This window comes from Triticum dicoccoides, chromosome 2A (genome assembly GCF_002162155.2).
Source record: "Triticum dicoccoides isolate Atlit2015 ecotype Zavitan chromosome 2A, WEW_v2.0, whole genome shotgun sequence".
NCBI classification, from domain to species: Eukaryota; Viridiplantae; Streptophyta; class Magnoliopsida; order Poales; family Poaceae; genus Triticum; species Triticum dicoccoides.
In genome coordinates, this window is record NC_041382.1 from 757,335,232 (window position 1) to 757,355,764 (window position 20,533).

General features: G+C 45.0%; 2 protein-coding genes and 1 pseudogene across 3 annotated transcripts; 2 read left to right on the forward strand and 1 right to left on the reverse strand.

Moving 5' to 3' along the window:
* Window positions 1-339: 339 nt before the first annotated feature.
* On the forward strand, window positions 340-6,512 carry LOC119358350 (annotated as a pseudogene).
* Window positions 6,513-8,020: 1,508 nt separating this feature from the next.
* LOC119352340 (methylthioribose kinase 2-like) lies at window positions 8,021-9,080 on the reverse strand. Its single transcript, XM_037619010.1, has 2 exons — window positions 9,016-9,080; window positions 8,021-8,535 (listed from the first exon to the last, which is right to left on the reverse strand). The coding sequence occupies exons 1-2, from the start codon at window positions 9,066-9,068 to the stop codon at window positions 8,361-8,363; spliced, it is 228 nt and encodes a 75-aa protein (XP_037474907.1). The 5' UTR covers window positions 9,069-9,080; the 3' UTR covers window positions 8,021-8,360.
* Window positions 9,081-11,324: 2,244 nt separating this feature from the next.
* On the forward strand, window positions 11,325-20,006 carry LOC119357000. 2 transcript variants are annotated; one of them, XR_005172107.1, is made up of 3 exons: window positions 11,541-11,657; window positions 13,432-13,536; window positions 16,959-17,005. XR_005172107.1 is itself a non-coding variant. In XM_037623986.1 (2 exons), the coding sequence occupies exons 1-2, from the start codon at window positions 11,340-11,342 to the stop codon at window positions 19,796-19,798; spliced, it is 1,689 nt and encodes a 562-aa protein (XP_037479883.1). In that variant the 5' UTR covers window positions 11,325-11,339; the 3' UTR covers window positions 19,799-20,006. The 2 variants fall into 2 exon arrangements, 1 of the variants encoding a protein (XP_037479883.1); XM_037623986.1 differs by lacking the exons at window positions 13,432-13,536; window positions 16,959-17,005 and adding an exon at window positions 18,428-20,006 and having other exon boundaries at window positions 11,325-11,657.
* The last annotated feature ends 527 nt before the right edge of the window (window positions 20,007-20,533 follow it).

The following is a 20,533-nucleotide window of genomic DNA, read 5'->3' on the forward strand; positions in this document are numbered from 1 at the left end:
GCACGACAGGAGCTGCGAGCAGGTCCGCTCGACACGCCAGAGTGCACTGAGTGCAACGGCGAGCTCGGTTGCGAGCTGCGGTGGCCCTGGCCACGGCGGCGACATGGCCGGCGGCACGGAGCTCTCGGCTCCAGTGGCAGAGGCGGCTAGAGGAGAGGAACGAGCTCGGGGAGGAGGGGAAAAGGCGGCGGAGCTCACAGAGAATCCAACGGCGGGGTCGGTGAGCTCGGGGATGGCTTGGGGCAGCCGGAACGTCGCCGACGATCTCGGGTGGCTGACGATGAAGACGACGGCGGTGACGGCTCCATGGGGCGTCCCTGGTTGCTTGGCTTGACGAAGATGGAGAAGGCAATGGAGCGGAGCTCTAGGACACAGCAGCGAGGCGAGGAGAGCACGGTGGGCACGACTATGGCGAGCGGCGGCGACGAACCCGTTCGGTGGGTGGGAGAGAGAGGTCCAGGGAAGGGGGAAACGCTCGAGAGCGAGAGAGAGAGAGAGGAAGAGCCAGGGGTGCGTGGCGTCCAGGCCGTCGAGGGGACAAGCAAGCAGGGTGGAGGTGGCGCGCGTGTGCGTGCGTGCGTCGGGCACACGCCCTCGTCCTCCTGGCAGAGGAGGAAGACGATAGGGAAAGGCTGCTGGGCTGGCCAGCCAGCTGGGCCGGCTTCTCTCCTGGGCCAGGTAAGCCAGGTGAGGTTCCTTTCTCTCTCTCCTTTTTGTTTTCTGTTTTCTATTTTTCTGGCATTTGTTCTGATTTAGTAAAATACTAGATTATTTTATTTTCTTCTGACAATTTTTGCAGGGACCTAAGGGGTTATTCCAAAGCCCCTCAGCAAAAATCAGAATTTTTGGACATATATAAAATATATCACATATATATATATATCCAAGGCAAATAATTATTGTATTAATTCCAAAAGGCCAAAATAAATATTTATGGGCTCCTAAAATTATTGGTTTGAATTTTACCTCTGACCAATATTTACAGAGAGCAACAAGAACATTTTCTTGGTCCTTTTTGAAGCACTTTTTATCTGGGTCATTTCCAGAAATGATTTCTGTGGGTTTCACAAATCCCCATTTCAAATTTAAATGGAATTTAAACATGATGCACAAATGACTAGCTAGTCTAGGTCATACCAGAACTAGGAAGGTGACACACAAGTTGACATGTTCCTTATCATCACCTGAAAAACTTGTGTGCAAAAAAAAATGACAGTAAAAAATGCCTCCTCTCAAGATTAAAAATGGCGTCATCTTAAAAATAATAATAAAATGACATCCTCACAATAATTGGAATGCCCATCCTATTATAAAGTAAAATAAAGTTTTGCGAAAGCACATCTGACCTAAATATTGCACATCAAAATCCTATGTCATTAATTGTACGTGAAAATTCGTGCGGGTATTTTTTTTTCATTTCTAGTTTAATTGAGTCACTTAGATGTGCAATAACTAGGGAACATCTAGACATGCCCTAGACAAACCCAAAAAAATGTCATGCTCTTATAAATAAAACTGTCATTCTCTAATAATAAAAATTCCATCCTCTTATGATAAAAATGTCATCATCTTATCTTCTAATAAAACATCCATCCTATTATAATAAAATGTCATCCTCTTAAATAATAAAAATGTCATCCTCACAATAACAAAATGCCATACTGTTATAAAATAGAAAACAACGTGCTCTTATAAAATAAAACTGCCATCCTCTAATAACAAAAATGTAATCCTCTTATAATAAAATATGTCATCTTCTTATAATTAAATGAAATCCTCGCATAATAAGGAATGTTATTATCTTATAATAAAACTGCTCTGTGAGAAACTAAAAAAGGGATATTTCAGGTCAAATTAAAAACAAAAATGCTTCAAAAATGCCAAGTTATATATATATATATATATATATATATATATATATATATATATATATATATATATATATATATATATATAGTGAAGCGCCTTATATATAAATTACCATGAATGCTCATGAACTACCTCTCTAGCCCATTGGCTAAAAGCCTGCTTTAGATCTCCCTCGCACACGGGGTTACCCTTCTGGGGGAAAAAGCAAAACTGAGTGTTTGCCAAAAATCAGCAAACAACGAATGTGTCTAGCCATCCGACATGGCATTGGCCCTGTGTCGAGATCCGAGCGACCGTGATGGGGGCGTTCGACGTGGACCTAGGTTAGGCCTCCTAGGGTACACCAGTCAAATAACATTATCGAATTTTTAGGGAAGGAAAATCATCAGTTTGCCAATCGTTCGCTTCGCCAAGGCCCAAGTGATAGAGCATTATCGCCGCCAGTCCAATCATAGAGCAGAGAGGAGAGCAGAGGTCATTGACAAAACCCCTATTCGCCGCCGCCTCCCTAATTTTCCCTCTGCACAAGCACCGACTATGTTCCGCCCTCCAAGTGGATGGGCATCCTGGATAGGTTTCTAGATGACACCAATGTCGCGGACACGGTGGACAAGTCGCCAGAACTCCAAAGGCATTCAACAACGTCAGGCAATGCCGGCCCCGGGCATGAAAAGATGTTGGTTGACGGAATACCGAAATAAGACCAGCTACAATCTTTGCCCTTGTGACATTTGCATTCGTTGATTCATTTATTGCACATACCATTCTATCAAACTTGTTGGACAATAGTTTAACTGCGATGCACATTGTAGGACCAAATAATGCTTAACATAATAAATTATGGTCAAGAGCCTTTGCAATTTGATATTGGGATACCAATTTCCCATTGTTTGAAGTTGGGTAAAAATCACACACTAAAAAGAAAAAGGTAGTGAAGCCAAGAGGTCCGACATTCACACAGTTCGAAGATGGCTTGTTGGTTGAAAGTTGGTTGAATACTAGCATGGATCCGGTAGATGGCTCCAAAATCGTCCGGGTCAAAATATGGCTTCCAAATTAAGATCTAGTTTAGTAGATGTTGCCAAAGGGAGTTGGGGTGCCATATGCAAAAGCGAAGCGATTCATAGAATGGCAGAGGTAAATAGAGCTCTTGCACATTTTTGTTAATCAATGAACAAAATCTATGTATGTAGACACATGGATCCGTACATCTCGATCGGAAAAGAATCAATAGAAGGGGAATTGGACGATATCTTTCTTGAAAAAAAACAAAATGGAAAAGAAAGAGAAAAAAGATATCATGATCAACTAAGCCCTCGAGAGGGCTTGCTTAAGAATATGAAAGAAGAATCTTATGGAAATAGCATCGAATAAGGTTTGACCCTATTCATGGGGATTTCGTAAATATCCCATTTCAAAAATTGAAACAATCGGAACTTTTCGGAGATTGGATGCAGTTACTTCATGATCTGGCATGCACCGAATTAAAACTTCATTCTCGATTCCACGAAATTTTCTATGAAAGTGTTTCATTGGCTTCTCTTCAATGGAAGTTTCACTTTTCCCAGAATGTATCCTTTTGGCCAAATTCTTCTTTTGATGATCGATCCAACCTCTGATAAAAAAGATAGACCTTGGTTCCGCAAACTTTATCATGAGCAAAAACACTATGTGGTGCCACACTCAATCATTAGCGATCATGGCACATGCTCTCTCTAATATAGATGGTCCACCGTCCAATATAACGTTAGCAAGTTTGTTTGTTTACTCAAACAAGTCCTTGACCGGAATCAAAGCGGCGTTGGAATACAATCTCATGCAACTTTGGTGGCGGCTCTGTACAATCAAGTCAGGAAGAAGCATTCAATATGTCCCATTGTTGGATGAAATTGCACGGGAAACCAAAGTGGTAAACCGTCCTTTAGGACATCGAAAGCGGCACCAAGAAGATGAAGAAAAATGATGGCTCTAACTCCAACCAATCAATTGGATTGGATGGCGAAGAAGAAGAAAATGGTAGGACGGACATACAAGCCTACGTTCCAAAGATAAACCATCAGGTGATGGGAAACAAAGTGGGAGAAGGACAAGATCGCGCATGATGGCGTGGCAAGCAAAATGTGCGCGCCACTTGGACAGGCAATTTTTTCGCCAAGGAGGTGAATAAGGAGGAGACGTACAAGATTTTCAGAAGTGTGAAAAGGGAGAAGATGGAGTTTGACCGGAAGAGGTTTAACATGGAGGACGACAAACTAAAATTGGAGCTTGCCAAATGGGAGCTTGAAAAGACGTCAATATTGGAAGGGATCGAGCTTGAAAGAGAGAGAAGTTGAGGCTTTCGAGAGAGACGAGGGAGTCAAGGATCATGTTGCAAGACACAAGGCTCTTGGATGAAGAAGGAAAGAAGTGGTTGATCGCAGAAGAATAAGATCAACGACCTCAACAATGCCGGTGCTTGAATCATTCGTGTATCGCCTATCTATTGTATGAGTTGTTGAATTTTATTTTGGTACGTAATGAATTGTTGTTTGTTTTGTATCATCGAGTTGTTGAATTAGTGAGAAAATTATGTTATATGATTGATGTGTATGGATTTGCATGGATTTGGATATTCACGTATGAAGAGTGTGATTGTCCTCACGACAAATAAGAGGCCGTTTGTCCATGGGCGTGTCCGCGGACATAAGGGGCTCGGATTTACCAACTTCAACTCCGGTCGTAGATGCTCTGAGACGGCTTTTACTCTTTTGCAACTCTCTCACTATGTGATTTGATAGGTTGCCTCTCTCTAGTAGCTTCTGAGTGAGCAGGCCAAGGCCGACTTGGTAGCAGCCCATCCTCAGTCCAGCCGTAGAGCAGAGCAGAGGAGAAGTCTAGCCCAGCCGTAGAGCAGAGCAGAGGAGAAGTCTAGCCCAGCCGTAGAGCAGAGGTCGCTTCCAAAAACCCTATTCGCCGCCGCTGCCAACTACGACTGGTGCATCCTCTTCTACCCCGATGGAGACGGACCTTCGAACAAAGACTACGTTTCAGTCTGCGTCTAGCTCCAGAGCAAGAACTCGGTGGTGAGGGCGCTCTATGACCTGAGGCTGACCAACCGGGCCACCGGCCGTCGTCCTTCCCGGCGTTCGACTCCTGCAAGAACGACCATGTCAGGGGGGCTTACATGTTCAGGAAGACAGACATCCTGAAGGCATCCCCGTACCTGCAGGATGACTGCATCGTGATCCAGTGCGATGTGACTGTTCTCCTCAAGAAAATACCGGCCGTGGCGACCACCACCACCAAGACGCCTGATGAGGAGATCCAGGTGCCGCCGTCGGACCTAGTGAACAATCTCGCAATGCTGCTTGAGGAGAAGAAAGGGGCGGACGCGGTGATCAATGTCAGGCGGGAGACCTTCTACGCACACAAGATCGTGCTTGCCATGCGGTCTCCGGTCTTCGACGCCGAGCTCTATGGTCCAATGGCAATGTGGGACAAGGAGAAGCAGTGCATACAGATTGTTGACATGCAGCCCGCCACTTTCGGAGCATTGCTTCACTTCATATACACAGATTCATTGCCTGCCATGGATGACCTCCTTGACAGCCATGACAAGAGGGAGATGATCGGGCATCTACTTGTGGCTGCAGACAGGTATGCCATGGACAGGCTCAAGCTGATATGTGAGGCCATCCTCTGCAAGGGTCTAGATGCTGAGAGTGTGGTGGCCAGTGGCGAAGACAGGAATAATTTTCAGGTGTGGCGGAGTTTGTAAAAAAGAAAACCATGTATAATATGATTATAAAGGCTCGCTAGAATATTAGATGTATATTTACTCTGCCTCAAATTACTAATCGTAGGTATGCCTAAGATATATGTATTTAGACATGTTTTGGTATTAAATACATCCATATTTAGAAAAAGTTAAGACAAGTAATTTGAGACAGAGGTACTACTTTATATTTAGCAAATATAGAAGACAAATCTGAAAAATGAGTACTGACACTCAAAATACATCACTAGATTTAAATTATATGGATGAATGTTCACCAATTTAATAAAGGAAATTAATCCATTAGTATTTCAACAAAGGGAAGGCACTAGATAAACTAAAATCGGAGAAATATTTGATCTGATATAGTCCAATTTCAGTTAACATATTCGCAAACAAAAAACAATTTCAGTTAACGTGGCGCCGTCTGCTCACCCTCGCGGCCTCGCCGAGTCGGCGTTGCTATATACCGGTCAGAGCCTCACCTCGCCTCGCCGGTGAACGGCCACCACCTGCCACTGGCGCCACCGCCCCGGCGTACTGCCCTGCCTGTTGTGCCTCCGTCACGCAGATCGCGGTCTAGATTCTAGAACAAGTACACGCACAGACGAAACTTGGAAGGTTTCAGCCATAATCCATGTGCAGACGTGACGTGTAGTCAAGCCACGGACTCGACTCATCAGCAGCTAAGCCCAGCTTAAAACTTAAATATTGTATCAAAGTAATACTGTACGTACGTACTTGGGTCGAAGTTTAGGTATGGCATGCGCCAAACCTCGCCAGATAGCTGGCTTCGCCACTGGTGGTGGCCACGTTAGCTCTCGCTGATCAACATCGTTGCCGCAAGCTGAGAGACACTTGCATGGAGTACATCAAGCTCTTCACCTAGAACAGAGGAAATGTCTGATCGCCTGACTAAAGAGCATGTATTGCTGTCCTTATATATAACTTATATATGTATTTATTTATGTGATACGCACTGCTGTCCTTTAGATCATGCTGCCTTGTCCTGAAGTGCACATATATTTGGGAGGAGATGAGTAAGTTCATCAGAATTTATGTTGGCTAGACCTATAGTATTATATATGAATCCATGCCAGCTTCCCGTGAATTTGCTGATAATTATATATGTTGGCTAGACCTATATGTGAATCCATGCTAGCTTCTTGTGAATGTGCTGATATTTATCCTTATCTTCTTTCCTTTTTGTGCTATTCTTTTTATGAGTACAGTAAATCTGCAATTTAGACAGGCTAACATCAATGGGCTGCAGGCCATAACCATGTACATTGGTACTGTAGGCAAACAACTATGGAATGTTAGTCTATTAATAGTGCTAGTTATACACTATCGTAAGTAAACATAACATCTGTCACAGTGCCCAAGGTAGATTATGCCTAGCAGGTTGATCTTCAGACTTCAGTGTGTATATCTCCTCGGGAGTTTGGGCGTATTTGCCAGAGTTTTGTTCCGTCGGAGTTTTGGGACCTTTGGAGGATACTTCTGGTTCCTACTCAATGACATGTTACATTTGATGTCATGAGTCATTCTATTTCAGAAGTTAGACACGCAATTCAATTGCAGCAGGAACCAAACTGTTCCATACTATTGAATTTCTGTTGAATTACAAACATGCCTGTTTGTACCTCTGATTCGAAATATCAAACATACCTGTTTTTCCTCGAAATCTAAATTGCAAACATGCCTGTTTTCGCCTGCTAAGGTATGTACACCTGGTGCCCGAATCGTGCCCAAGTTTTGTTCATGATTCGATGGGGGAAACATATATGTGATGTGACCTCATCCTGTTGGCCGACCGATTTGCGGTGTTTCGGCATCCTGGAGGTTCCCATAACCGCTGTAATTCTCTGCTCAATTTACCCTGCAGAAATTACCGCTTACTGTTAAGTCATTTAAGAACTTGCAGTCTCTCTTCAGCAGTATATACGTGTTGATCCACAGCAGCCTGCGTTACTGCTGAAAACTGGCTAGTGTTACTTGCCGAGGCTGCAATCTGCTTGCTTCACACTTATTTTCGGACAGTAAATAATCACTTATTTTCACACTTATACATGTATGTACTCCCTCCGTCCAAAAATACTTGTCGGAGAAATGGATGTATCTAGACATATTTTAGTTGTAGATACATCCATTTTTATCCATTTCTGCGACAAATAATTCCGGACGGAGGGAGTATGTGATATGCTCTGCTGTCTTTCAGGTCATGTTGCCTTGTCCTGAAGTCTTCACATAAATTTGGGAGGAGATGAGTATGTGAATCCGTGCTAGCTTGTTCTGAATGTGCTGATATTTATCCCATCATCTTTTATTTACTCAAATAAATGTGTAATTTAGCCAGGCTAACATCAACCAACAGGTGTTACAGTACAAACAAACTGCTTGGCCAAACCTACCCAGATAGGGTTTTATTGGTAGCGACCACACCTGTATCTATGGATAATTGTACAACGTTGAGATACATTGTACACTCTGTTATTCAACTCACAGCTATGCTGCAAGGCAGCCTGCCTTGCACTAGAAATACACACATGATGTTCTCGACCCAAGTATAGGTATCTCTGAAGGCAGCCCACTACGCAATACACATAAGCCACACTGACCCAGGGATGTTTTACAAAGGGCAGCACATCTCGATACTTGAGCGGGGGTACTCAATCCTAATAACAACCAAATGAGGTCTCCTCAACTGGAAACGCCGAACAGGCGGCTGGTTTTCTCAGTCATGAGTTACTGATTGGACGTGCGCAATAACTTGCTCAATGCTCTCGAACTGGCGCCGTCCCTTCAGGATTGCCTTGGCACAATCAAGCGCGCGGCGCTCACATGATGCTCTCTTGCTGGCATCCTCGATTGAGTCAAAATCCTCGACATGGGCAATTCCAACAATTCTCCTGCACAGGGAAGAGAGTATAGGCAACAAAAGTCGATGATTTTTAGTCAAGAGTCCAGCATGCATAAGACACGAGAATATGTGCGCAGTATGAAATCAATGTCTAATGTGATTTTTAGTTCTGAACAGGGTACATTTGGTAAGCTATTATGCTTATTTTTTTCACTGCATAGCATTCCTGAAGCACATTTGATCAATTTTTGTTTTGTGCTGCAATCATTAAGGCTGGTCTTCCGGGTCAAATGAGATTTTTAGTCCTTAACAGGGTACATTTTGTAAGCTATTTATGCTTATTTGTCACTGCATAGCATTATGGAAACAGGATGCCATATCAGAACTGAAATCTGAAACCTATGCATTGGACTAGCTTAATACACCTGAGTCTTTTCAGTTACAGAGAAGCCTTGATGTATTACCGTACTCGAGAGTAGATTACATTCAACAAGTAACTGATATATTCAGAAATTGAGTGAGTAATTACCTGATCATTTTGGCTGAACCAAATCCAAGACTATCATGAAGTAAACCTGTCATGTATTTCTTCTGTACAATTCTCAAAAGCTCTGACTTGTGATACTGGGTCTTGTGCACTTTCGATAGCCTTGCAATTTTCGTTAGGATTTAGTGCGTGTGCATTTTCACATAATTTCTAACAATCCAGATCATCTTTTCATTGCGGAAGACTAACCAACCAGGCGCAGATCCATTTCATTCTGCTGAGCATCCCAGGCTGTGTATGCTAGCCTCCTCTGCATTTGCAGGCCGTCGAGTCTCTGTGAACTTCCTTTGCATATATGTTGATCACGATTTAACTTCAAAATGAAAAGAGAATCCAATCCATACTGTGCTACAGTAATTTTTGGTGTCAACTAATTCAAGAGTACTTGAAATCCGATGGGAAATACTGATGGTGCATCATTTTGGACTAATCTTCTTAACTGAGACCAAATTTAAATGCCCTAGAGGCCTTAACACTAGGATGACTTAATCCTTTCAGGATCTAACAGTTATTACAAAAAGAGAACTGAGAAAACTCCAGTTATGGTGAAGAATGGATGAGTCTGTTAGAAACCCCATCTTTTTCTTGTTTCGGTATTGTCTGCAGCTTTGTTTCATGAAGATTATATTCTGTATTTTTATGTCACATTTGAATGTGTTGGAAAGTAGGCGGCTCTATATCTTGCCAATTCAATTTCTGATAGGCACGAGCCCCATGTGTTCTGGACAAGTAAGGACACATGCATAATTACATGATCATGTAACAATTCTGAGTGAGACGCATGCATTTAGATTGGATGTTGAAGCAAGCCCCCATTTTATTACTCTGAATGAACTATACAGTGATGTTTGGCTATTGCTTTCAGTATTAGAGAATCATAGAAACTGAACTGCAAGGCTTACTATTGTTTTATGTGACATTCCTGTATGCCATCACGCCATACTGTTTATTTTGAGCAACCTTTCTATGTTATTTTCTTGGATAGTTTTTAGTGTAATGTCGGTAAATAAGTACTACAAGCTTGGGTATATATTTTAATTTTCTCATGTTGTATTTATTTTATTTGCTCTGCTACTTTAGCAATCAAATTGAATCACACACAAGCTCCAGTTAGTCCTGCGCAAAAGTGATTTTAAAGTGTGGATTATGGACTCCTTATTTATTCTGTTTCAGACATAGGATCATAGGGAAAAGTGTGGACTACGTATCCATTCCAGAACTCGATTGGCCATGGCACGTCTGCACCAACGAGTCATGGCGTCGGCAACAATATTCAAGATTTCCTGTCTCCTTCATTTTTAAAGCATCTCTCTTAAAGGCAATATATGCAGGTTCATCATTCATGCGAGGGATATGAAAGATGAAACAAAAGTAAAAGGTGTTTACGCCTACAGAGGCATCCTACTACTTGTAGTTTCTGTAGTTCAATCAAATAGTATAATTTTCAAATTATATTTGTTATGGTTAGATATAATTTTTTAAAAGTTTTGAGGTTCTATGAGATGAGAAGATGGCTCATATGTGATACGGTGATATGCTTTTATTTTTTCATTTCCTATGTTCCTTGTCAAGCATTTGTGCACGAATTGGCTACATGACTGCAAAGCTAACCAAATAAGAATGAGAGTAATTACATGTCTGCAAAGCTAACCAAATATGAATGAGATGAATTTCCTGACCGCAGTTTGTGCCGGAGCTTACTATGAAAGAAACGTTCTATGCCAAAATCACTACTCTCCTATTCTTTTTATTTTCAACGGTTTATTGACTTCATTAATTCTTCACCGGAAGCCATGGAAAATGTTTATGAATAGCAACAACTAGCAGTAACTATGTTTGGTTCTAGGCCACCCTGCTCCATGTAAGTCAGACAAGTCTTTTGCAGTATCAGTCTGATAACAAATAATTCTTCACCATGTTAATTAGCAGTACTACATGCCAAAATCCATTCCCTCGATGCCTTGGAAGTGTACTTAACTTCCTCTTTGCAGAATCCACATACTATGTATACATGAGATCTTTTTTTATCACGGTTATATGTGCATTGCATGTGCACGCTTACTAGTCCATTCTAAATTGGCCCAACTTGGGCCTGCCAGCACCGCTGTGCCACTATGCGCACCGTCCGATCCTCTGGACGGCACAGATCAACAACACGATCGCAAAATCAGCACAGGTGGAAACCCTACCCAAAATATCCTCCAATTTTCGCCGTCATTTCACGGAAAGGAAGGAGATAGCGGCTGCGTCGGCGCCGAATTCCTTGCCGGCGTGGCCGCGCCGGCAATTCGGGATGCTCGACGGCGATGTTGCGTCCGGCGTCGATCTCCCCCGCTGTGCTCGTTGAGTATGTGGTGCCGCCGTCCTTGAAGGCAGACGTCCTGGCCATGGTGATGGGGGCTGCGTGGGCCGTTGCCACTGATGGCAGGCACGGTGTCCGGGAAACGGCGGCTGCTCGCGCTACGGTGACGGCCGGCCCGGAGACGGCCTCCGCGCGGAAGACGGAGGCTGAGCGGTTTCTGTGTGCTGGAGTTTGCTCCGGCGGCGTGGAGAGGAGCTGCAGCCGGCGCATCGCAAAGGGATGGAGGCCCCCTTCTCCCATCCCAGTCACCGATTATATGTGGGTACGTGTATTTCTGCAACCTCATGTATTAGTCTAAAGTATACTATTCTATTATGCTCGAAGCCCAAATAGTAAACAGGATGCGCTTTGCATAGAGTCGATGCTCACAAACATGGGGCTAATTATATTATACTCCCTCCATCCGAAAATACTTGTCATCAAAATGGACAAAAAGGGATGTATCTAGAACTAAAATACATCTAGATACATCCCCTTTTATTCATTTTGATGACAAGTATTTCCGGACGGAGGGAGTACATGGTAAACATGAATAAACCATAGGTCTTACCGAACCAAATTAGATAGGAGTCTGCGTGCGTTTATCTTAGCCACGTGGCACCCGGGTTGATAGTCGAGCTGATTGAATTGGAGGCAGGGAAAGATCGGCAGGAAAACAATGCCACGAAGAGTGCGTGAGGTTCGTATGCCAAGTTATCCAACATTGTGTGCGTGGAATCAGACTTGTATGCAACCATAGATAGGAAAGTGATCCCGTATTAATTAATTAGATTAGAGTTAATGCGCATTATTACACAAGGAATTAGTGGGGGGGAAATGGAAAGAACATATATATAGCAGTTGATCCCGGACAGAATCTCATCTGTCATTGATTTCTTTCATCCAGCTGGATTTATAATGATGACATACGTATAAAAATAGATCCTTGTGAAGCTGTTTTAGAGGCGACGAACACTAAGTGGCTGTGCGAACATAATAACATTGGAACATCATTATAGAGCATCGAAGCGAATTTTGCATCAGACTTGAACCCTCCTCATTCATTGAACGTGAACATGGCTCATTCGTTGAACAATCAAGCTGGCCCGGTTCTGCAAGGACCCTAGAGCATCTCCTAGTGCCGCACGGCAGGCTGCCAGCTCATAGGACTGCTAGTTGTCTGGTTGGAAGACAAGCTGGCTCATGTATGTCATTTTCAAGAACCCTACAAAATTGGTTTAATAAAACAACATACAATACATATTTTTATATAAGATGGTCATGTAAAACGTTTTTCGATTACACAAGCACTCATGTTGTGCTCTGTTGACCTCAAGCAGTGTGGCACCTAAAGTCCAGAGCCCCTGCTTTGCTAGTCCCCACCGCATCAAGTGGCGTGACACATGCTGGTCCTAGACACGTAGGTAGATAAACTCCCTCCTGGTTGAGCAATAAAATGCTAGCCCACTGCCAATAAAATGTACTAAACATTAAGTAGAGTTCTTACCGAGTGTTCATTAGGACCACATGTCGGTATGGCGTGGTACGGTCGTCTGACCTGTGTAACATTATTTTGCTGACATGCATCACTGTGCCAATGACATCTGGTAAAAAATGATGTGAATTTGTTAAGAAAGTCTGGCTCAACTACATGTCAGCAAAATTCATTGTGAAATGATATAATGCACTTGCAAGCATCCTGTTTCTGAGGCTGTATACATCTATAAAATCAATGAATCGTGGCAGCAACGAAGGGGTGTTAATGCTGGCCCTGGCAAGAAGTATTTCAGTGCGCGAGTGGAGGACGATGTAAAAGTCACATGGCACCGGCAATGCAACTGGCAGATGCATAGCTGCTGGTTCAAAACCAAGTTTTTTGAATAAGTATACTGAGCCGGCACGTAGGTTATCGCTGAAGCGATATGCGATCGGTTGAAATGGATCAAATGCAATTGCATCCATTTTGACCCCCTGGAAATTTATTGCATACATGAGCAGCATGTTGAATATATTATCAGCAGATCACTTGATAGCATATCTTCTTTGAATACTTACAGTTTGGTCGATGAGGATGGCGTGAAAGATGGCTGCTCCACTCCGGGTATGTTTGATGCGAGCATACAAAACCTTTGCCGTTGCGTCCCAACCTCTACTGTATATATGTAGGTTTTCTATTTCGCTGAACCTTACATGTCTGCAATTGGTTGACAAAGAGCACAATTATGTATATTTACTTATGATAATAACTAAAAGCAAACAACAACAACAACAACAACAAAGCCTTTAGTCCCAAACAAGTTGGGGTAGGCTAGAGGTGAAACCCATAAGATCTCGCAACCAACTCATGGCTCTGGCACATGGATAGCAAGCTTCCACGCACCCCTGTCCATAGCTAGCTCTTTGTCGATACTCCAATCCTTCAGGTCTCTCTTAACGGACTCCTCCCATGTCAAAATCGGTCGACCCCGCCCTCTCTTGACATTCTCCGCACTCTTTAGCCGTCCGCTATGCACTGGAGCTTCTGGAGGCCTGCGCTGAATATGCCCAAACCATCTCAAACGATGTTGGACAAGCTTCTCCTCAATTGGTGCTACCCCAACTCTATCTCGTATATCATCATTCCGGACTCGATCCTTCCTCGTGTGGCCACACATCCATCTCAACATACGCATCTCCGCCACACCTAACTGTTGAACATGTCGCCTTTTAGTCGGCCAACACTCCGCGCCATACAACATTGCGGGTCGAACCGCCGTCCTGTAGAACTTGCCTTTTAGCTTTTGTGGCACTCTCTTGTCACAGAGAATGCCAGAAGCTTGGCGCCACTTCATCCATTCGGCTTTGATTCGATGGTTCACATCTTCATCAATACCCCCATCCTCCTGCAACATTGACCCCAAATACCGAAAGGTGTCCTTCCGAGGTACCACCTGGCCATCAAGGCTAACCTCCTCCTCCTCACAGCTAGTAGTACTGAAACCGCACATCATGTACTCGATTTTAGTTCTACTAAGCCTAAACCCTTTCGATTCCAAGGTTTGTCTCCATAACTCTAACTTCCTATTTACCCCCGTCCGACTATCGTCAACTAGCACCACATCATCCGCAAAGAGCATACACCATGGGATATCTCCTTGTATACCCCTTGTGACCTCATCCATCACCAATGCAAAAAAGATAAGGGCTCAAAGCTGACCCCTGATGTAGTCCTATCTTAATCGGGAAGTCATCGGTGTCGACATCACTTGTTCGAACACTTGTCACAACATTATTGTACATGTCCTTGATGAGGGTAATGTACTTTGCTGGGACTTTGTGTTTCTACAAGGCCCACCACATGACATTCCGCGGTATCTTATCATAGGCCTTCTCCAAGTCAATGAACATCATATGCAAGTCCTTCTTATGCTCCCTATATCTCTCCATAAGTTGTCGTACCAAGAAAATGGCTTCCATGGTCGACCTCCCAGGTATGAAACCAAACTGATTTTTGGTCACGCTTGTCATTCTTCTTAAGCGGTGCTCAATGACTCTCTCCCATAGCTTCATTGTATGGCTCATCAGCTTAATTCCACGATAATTAGTACAACTCTGAACATCCCCCTTGTTCTTGAAGATTGGTACTAATATACTCCGTCTCCATTCTTCTGGCATCTTGTTTGCCCGAAAAATGAGGTTGAAAAGCTTGGTTAGCCATACTATCACTATGTCCCCGAGACCTTTCCACACCTCAATGGGGATACAATCAGGGCCCATCGCCTTGCCTCCTTTCATCCTTTTTAAAGCCTCCTTCACCTCAGACTCCTGGATGCGCCGCACAAAACGCATGCTGGTCTCATCAAAGGAGTCATTTAGTTCAATGGTAGAACTCTCATTCTCCCCATTGAACAGCTTGTCGAAGTACTCCCGCCATCTATGCTTAATCTCTTCGTCCTTCACCAAGAGTTGGCCTGCTCCATCCTTGATGCATTTGACTTGGCCAATATCCCTCGTCTTCCTCTCCCGGATCTTAGCCATCTTATAGATGTCCCTTTCACCTTCCTTCGTGCCTAATCGTTGGTAGAGGTCCTCATATGCCCGACCCCTTGCTTCACCAACAGCTCGCTTTGCGGCCTTCTTCGCCATCTTGTACTTCTCTATGTTGTCTGCACTCCTATCCAGGTATAGGCGTCTGAAGCAATCTTTCTTCTCTTTAAGCGCCTTCTGGACATCATCATTCCACCACCAGGTATCCTTATCTTCGCTTCTCCTTCCCCTGGACACTCCAAACTCCTCCGAGGCCACCTTACGAATGCAAGTCGCCATCTTCATCCACACATTGTCCGCATCCCCTCCTTCCTCCCAAGGGCCCTCCTTAAATACCCTCTCCTTGAACACCTAAGCTACCTCCCCCTTGAGCTTCCACCACTTCGTTCTAGCGACCTTGGCACGCTTATCCCGCTGGACACGAATCCGAAAGCGGAAGTCAGCAACCACCAGCTTATGCTGGGGTACAACACTCTCCCCAGGTATCACCTTACAGTCTAGGCACGCACGTCTATCTTCTCTTCTCGAGAGGATGAAATCAATCTGGCTAGAGTGTTGGCCACTACTAAAAGTCACCAGATGTGATTCTCTCTTTCTAAAGAGGGTGTTAGCTACAATCATGTTGTAGGCTAGAGCAAAGCTTAAGACATCTTCTCCTTCTTGATTCCTGATGCCATAGCCAAAGCCCCCATGCGCCCCTTCAAAACCTGTGTTAGATGTACCCACGTGGCCATTGAGGTCTCCTCCTATGAAGAGCTTCTCACCAATCGGTACACTCCTAACCATGTCTTCCAAGCCTTCCCAGAACTCCCTCTTGGTGTTCTCATTGTGGCCTACTTGCGGGGCATATGCGCTGATAACATTGAGAACCAAGTCCTCAGCTACCAGCTTGACCAGGATAATCCGGTCCCCACGTCTCCTGACGTCTATCACTCCATACTTGAGGCTCTTGTTGACCAAGATGCCTACGCCATTTCTGTTTGCAGCCGTCCCCGTGTACCACAGCTTGAAGCCGGTATCCTCCACCTCCTTCGCCTTCTGTCCTCTCCATTTGGTTTCTTGGACGCAAAGGATATCAACACCTCTCCTCACTGCTGCATCAACTAGCTCGCGAAGCTTCCCTGTCAGAGACCCTACGTTTCAGCTACCTAAGCGAATCCTCCTAGGCTCGGCTAGCTTCCTTACCCTTCGCACTCGTCGAGTCAAATGCGAAGACCCTTGCTCATTTTCCACTACATCCGGGCGCCGATGTAGCGCGCCACTAAGGATGCGACGACCCGATCCTCGCTCACTTGCCACCGTATCCGGATCAAGATACGGCGCGCCACTTGGGGGGTGACGGCCCGGCCCTTGCCCATTTTCCACCACACCCGGGTTCCGATGTGGCGCGTCGCTGAGAGGGTTACGCCCCAACGAAAATCTTTTGGGTTTCATCTCCATAAGAGTGGCTGAGTTTTTACGTTGGCTCGCCAAGCCTATCACAACCCTCCTCCTTTACCCGGGCTTGGGACCGGCTATGTTGAGACAACAGAGGCGGAGTTATAATAACTAAAAGCAGGAATGGATAAAATGTTGTCTGGCGATCGGTGGTGGAGGGCCAATGGGAGCGGGAACGAAGTTCACAGGCGGTGGTGCCATGACCCTCTTCGAGCCAGGATGGCCCATCCTGGGTCCCATCACCATGAGCGCCAAGACCCTATTTCTCTTCAACACGACTCATGGTTCAGAACGCAGAATGATTTTTATAGTGGTATATGGCGGGAAATAGAAGCGCTGGAATTTTGTATTGGCATGGTATACAGACGTATATTGACTGATCTGACTATTTTCATTTTCATTGGCGCGAAGTAAACCATGGTGATAGAAAAAAGGAAGTGATTGAAAGAAGGAAGGAGATTGATCACCGTTTGATTGAAAGAAGGAAGGAGATTGATCACCGTCATGACTGAATTGATTGCCATGCATGAATTGATTGCGTTTGGATTGATTGTTGATTGATTGCGCTTGGTTGCCTTATGTGAATTATTTCTTTACCACCTCCGTTTCAGTTTACAAGTCCTGCGCGTATACCTATGTTGCTAATTTTATCACCCTAATATAAACTATATAACACAAAAATTATACCTTTTGAAAGTAGAAACTCCGAAGTTTATGTTGGTATATTTTTTGTAATATATGACTTGTATTAGGTTAGTTAAATTAACGACCTAGGGGTACGCGCACGCCCTGTAAACTGAGAGAGAGGTAGTATCAAAGATAGAGTCAATTGGAGGGAGAAAAGAAAATCGGCAGAGGGAGAAAACCGGTGGGGAGAAGAAAAAAATCGCTGGAGGGGAGGGGGGATCGTACGAAGGGGGTTGGAGAACTTAAGAGGGGAAACGGAACCTTACGTTTCTTTCGTGTAGTAGAGATAGAGATTTTTAGTTCTGCTACCGTTCCTAATGCAAGGGTGAGAAAGGAGAGATGGGCTCCTCCAACAGGTGATTGTGTCAAGATAAATGTTGATATTTCCTTTGACCTAGACATTCTGAGGGGAACTACGGGTGCAGTCATTGGTGATAAAAAGGGGAAGTTCATTGCCGCGTGTAATGCACGTTTGGATATGGTTCAAGATGTTTTGTCGGCTGAAGCTTTGGCGCTCAAACACGGCTTGTTCTTAGCTGAATCCATGGGCTGTAATAGAGTTGTTGTGAGTTTTGATAATAGTGAATTAATAGAAATTATGAAGAACGAGAGGCCTACCGCTGCAGCGATTTATCATGATTGTTTTTCTATGGAGTCAGATTTTGTTAGGGTTAAGTATGAGTATGCGAATAAGGAAACAAATTCTGTAGCCCATGAACTGGCCAGTTAGCTAAATTCCAGACCAGTAGGGTCTGGATGGATGATCCTCCCCCCTCTATTGTACCTCCTCCAACAGGTGCCGCCGCCGCTCTGCCCCTCTGCTCCCGCCGCCGCCTGTAGATCTGTGTCAACTTGCTTCGATTTGCTTGTCCTTATTCTACTACTTGTTACCCTCCATCGCAGGCGCAGGTGATCGTCAGAGGGAGGAGGATGAGCGGCAGCATGCGGCGGATCCTGAACCTGGGGTTGCTCGAAGGGGTCAAACGCGCGTATTCGCTGCGGCGCCTGAACCTGGAGCTCTCCAAGGTGAAGTTTTTCCACCCGACGGCACAAGAGGCGGCCGCTCATGGCAAGGTGCTGCCAACACTGACGCCAGCCCAGGCCGAGGCCACCAGCAGGACAAGGATCTGCAACACCGATCTGGCGACGGCGGAGGCGGCGGCGCCCAAGATCGATCCGCCAAAAACCGAGCTGGTCATAAAGCCACCGGAAGTCTCCTACTCCATCCGGTCTCCTCGCTGCGTTCATTTCTTGCCAACCGCCTCGGAGAGCAAGGTCGTCATGGTCGACCGCGGGAACCGCATGATACGCTTCAACATCGTCAATAGCCCCCACTACAACGATACCCAGGACGGCCAAGTCCCCAGGCACTCCCGCTACATCGATTCCATGCCAAGCCTCCACGGGTACAAGGAGGCGCCGCTGACCATCTCCGTCCCTCCCACGAACTTACACCTCCTTGACGGCGAAGACGCAGGCGACCTCTACATCATCGATAGCGTCCTCCATCCCAACAAGGCGGACGTACGCCCGCAGTTCGAGGCCCTGGTGTGGAGGGGGATCACCACGTCCCTCGCGTCTCACAGGTTCTGGCACTGCGACATCCTCCCGCTGCCCCCGTGGATCACGCACCACAGGAATGCCTTCGTCTATGGTCACGCCCTCGTCGGCGACACCATCTGCTTCTCCATCTCTGGCCCAGAGGGCAATGGCACCTACTGCTTCCACATGGCGACTCGCCAGTGGAGCAAAGCTGGCGACTGGCTCATGCCCTTCCATGGCAAGGCAGATTACGTCCCTGAGCTTGGACTCTGGTTCGGCGTCGCAGACGGCCTCCCCTGCGCTGCTGACCTCTCTGGCGTCGTCGGAGGGGAGGAGCCGCCGCCAGAGAAGATGCGGATCTGGGTGCACGATGACCTGCCAGAGGAGTGGCAGCCAAACCAATTTTTCAAGCCCAGGGTCATCAGCCTTGGTTCTGGCAAGTTCATGGTCGTGGACTTCTTGGATGACATGCAATTCGACAAGGAATCCAACGAGATGTGTCTTGAAAAGCAATTCGCCCTCTTCACTGGTATGGAAGTAGCCTACAGCAACGGCAACGGCAAAGGCAAGAATAGCAGAAATGGTGCCATCAAAGACAATGACCACAGTAGTGGCAGCGAGAATGGCGGCAAAGGCAAAGGCAAAGGGCTGATCCGTGGCCTCCGTATGATCAAGCACAAATCCGGTCGTTACATGTTCAACAACCATCAGAGGATCGAGGAGGTGCTCTGAATGATTCAGCTAGTCATTCTCAACTTTAGCTAGTGTATGCAGGCATGCATTATGGCACTTAATTTGCTATCTATCAGTGTAGCATTACTGCTCCCTGTTTACAGCAAGGAGTACTGACTCTTCCAGTGCTAAGTCAGCTTAAATAATCCATATTATTGTATGATGAAACGTACCCTAATTTTTAACTCCCTGGTGTTATTCTGGACCATTTGCATCTAGTATTCAGATTTGCTGCTGACCATATAATTGTTTGATGTTAATTTTGAACTGTTGTGCTAGCTGAAGAATCCAATCCAATCTTCTAGGTAGAAACAAGACTAAGTAGATCATATGGTATATAGTAATACCGGTTCAGTTTCCAGAGTTGATTTCAAGTAAGAAGTAACTACAGTTTGGTAATGAACAAAAATAGTAAAATACGACTACCTCCGTCCCATAATATAAGAGCGTCTTTTACACTAGTGTAGTGTAAAAAACAATCTTATATTATGGGACGGAGGGAGTAGCAGTTTGGTCAAGTACAAGCTCTTCATATTCAAGTCACTTACAATGTTGTAACTAAGTTAAAACTGAGCACTTGCAATTGAAAATTAAAAAAAAAATCATTCTTTTCACCACAGGTAGGAGTATCAGAGTGGTAATGGAATGCAGCTTCCAGTTTTTATTTCTTTTGGCCTGCTTTTCACCTGGGCGCTGGGTGTAATGGCTATAAAACCACCATTTCCTTCCGTTTTG

What these genes read in the sequence shown, in the direction of transcription:
- LOC119352340 (XM_037619010.1), bottom strand. Translation starts at nt 9,068, where the DNA reads ATGACAGGTTTACTTCATGATAGTCTTGGATTTGGTTCAGCCAAAATG. An exon ending in GGTTCAGCCAAAATGATCAG is followed by an intron (nt 8,536 to 9,015) that starts GTAATTACTCAC and finishes TTCCCTGTGCAG; the next exon opens with GAGAATTGTTGGAATTGCCC.
- LOC119357000 (XM_037623986.1), top strand. Translation starts at nt 11,340, where the DNA reads ATGTTGCGTCCGGCGTCGATCTCCCCCGCTGTGCTCGTTGAGTATGTG. An exon ending in CAGTCACCGATTATATGTGG is followed by an intron (nt 11,658 to 18,427) that starts GTACGTGTATTT and finishes CCTCCATCGCAG; the next exon opens with GCGCAGGTGATCGTCAGAGG.